Below are 2,128 nucleotides of genomic sequence, written 5' to 3' on the forward strand. Positions count from 1 at the left end.
ATGTAAAACTGCAAAAAACGATTTGCTGTGACTTAAATCTGGACCGTGGGTTAATTAGTGTAAAATCCAGAGGGTTTTGTGTAAACTATAAAAAAAGTTCCGTTCTAACTTAATGATAGACCACATGTTAATTATCAGAAAAGATAGAAGATTTTCTGCAAAAAGACATGACAGACCACCAGAAACAACCGCTGCTTTACCCCGCTCTGACTGCAACCGTAGATTCGACCTTATGACATGTACTCTTGTAAAGAAATGTAATAGTGCATTTAGATCACTATTTAGTGATTTAAACGCTCTTATATTGCTTTCCGGAGGAAGTATCATGCATGCGTAAAAGGCGTATTATATCATGGGTGTATATATCTTTGGTCACATTCCGGAACTATTTTGACATTGGAAATTCCAACTGATTGAAAAACGAATTACAAGTATTTTGACCCGGCAAAAACGAACAATCCATGAGACTGACAGGATGTCGACGGCGATGCATTGGCCTTGCTCGCTCTTAGTGGAACGATGACCGAACCCATGAGGCCATGAGACAGACAGGATGCTCAAATCTGAAATCTCGAGAAGCATCCCGGCCGGCAACACAACAGAGCTACCAAAATATCCTGTTCGAAAAAGAAAAAAAACAGAGCTACAAAATTGAACGCCGCTACCGGTAGTTGCACCCAGCTGTGTGGCGTGGGACTTTCTCCACGAGGGAATCGCGGATTCACACATCAAATACGGGACAGCAGACATGACCAGTCGACCGATCGAGTCAGCACGCACTGCCACGCATACGTTTACGTGGGTAGAACAAGGAAGAAACCCCTCCCCGAAGAAAGCCTCTGACCGCGTTTGCGCCGGGGCCGCCTACGACCGTGACACGAACCAACTACCAGCCAACCGAGAGCCCGAAGTGGTCCAGGTCAAAGCGAGCACGAACGCAAGCTGTAAAGTCCTCGCCGGGCGCTGGCAGCTCATCGTGCGCTTGCGAAACCCATGCGTATAAGAGAGAGTTCCGCGACGAGACGAGTTGGAGGAGAAGAGAACAGCAGCGGACGGAAGCCTGCGATGAGTAGCACGAGAGCTTTCTCGCCGGCGGTGGTGGCGGCAGGGCAGCACCACGTCCGTGCGCCGCGCGGTGGGCTGCCGCGGCCGAGGCGACCCACCAGGCCGGCGGCCGGCTCGCCGGGCCAACGGTCCGCGGGCGGCGGCAGCGACGCCGCGTGGGGACAAGCCGGGCGCAGCTGGTGGGGCGCTGGAGGTGGAGTGCCGGCGGCCGCGTCGTCGAGGCGGCAGCCGTGCAGAGCTGGCGCTTGCCGGGCGCCGGCGGGGAACCGGGAGCTGGTGCGGCGGGCGCTTTCGCCGCCGGCCACGGGCGCGCGCGGCGCGGCGCTGAGGAGGTGGAGCTTCCGGCCCATGCCGAGCCGGCTGCGCAACGGGTCGTGCTTGGCCTCGACGGCGACCACTGCATCCCCACGGCCATCGTGACTTTGCTTAGGGTGAGGTCGTCGCAGGCTTACAGCTGGGCTCTGTAACGGAATTGGTGTAGGCTAGGCACTGTACATTCCCGTGCCTTATGCGTTTTTTGGTGTTGTTTTTGCCTAGGAGTGGTTTCAGTAATTTTTATAAGCCCAGTGCCTGTTTTTTTCGGACGCACGAGTGTACGTATTGTATTTTATAGGAGGGGGTATAGAACCTAGTCCACCATTGATGTTACAAGAGTGAAACACTACAACATCGACATCGCTTACAACCCACAGCTCCATCCTCAGTTTATAAAAAGGATCACTCGCTACTCGCCCACCCTGACAACAACTCAAACCGGCTATCCAATTCGCCCTTCAACAGATTCGCCTGCTGCCAAGCTCTGCCTCAACGACGACTCGCCTGACCACCATTTCCAGGGACGGAGAAGCACCATCAAAGAGAATCGCGTTTCTATGCTTCCAAAGCTTCCATAGCACGAGCGTGAAGAAAGCCCTCAGTTCCTTTGGTTTATGCACTCCTGTCGTTCTCGCGAAGCACCAACCCTTCAGGGTATCTTGGGCCGTAGGTGACCACTCATGTTTGCCTAAGGCCGAACACAATGTTCTCCACACCGTTCTTGCGAACACACAAGTCACCAGAATGT

The 2,128-nt window shown here is 53.8% G+C and overlaps 1 protein-coding gene across 1 annotated transcript; it reads left to right on the forward strand.

Annotated features, from left to right (window-relative positions):
* The first annotated feature begins 1,009 nt into the window (after positions 1 to 1,009).
* LOC119367615 lies at positions 1,010 to 1,732 on the forward strand. The gene has a single exon (XM_037633088.1). It carries the CDS (start codon positions 1,066 to 1,068, stop codon positions 1,483 to 1,485), a length of 420 nt encoding a protein of 139 aa, XP_037488985.1. The 5' UTR covers positions 1,010 to 1,065; the 3' UTR covers positions 1,486 to 1,732.
* The last annotated feature ends 396 nt before the right edge of the window (positions 1,733 to 2,128 follow it).

This window comes from Triticum dicoccoides, chromosome 2B (genome assembly GCF_002162155.2).
Source record: "Triticum dicoccoides isolate Atlit2015 ecotype Zavitan chromosome 2B, WEW_v2.0, whole genome shotgun sequence".
Lineage (NCBI taxonomy): Eukaryota > Viridiplantae > Streptophyta > Magnoliopsida > Poales > Poaceae > Triticum > Triticum dicoccoides.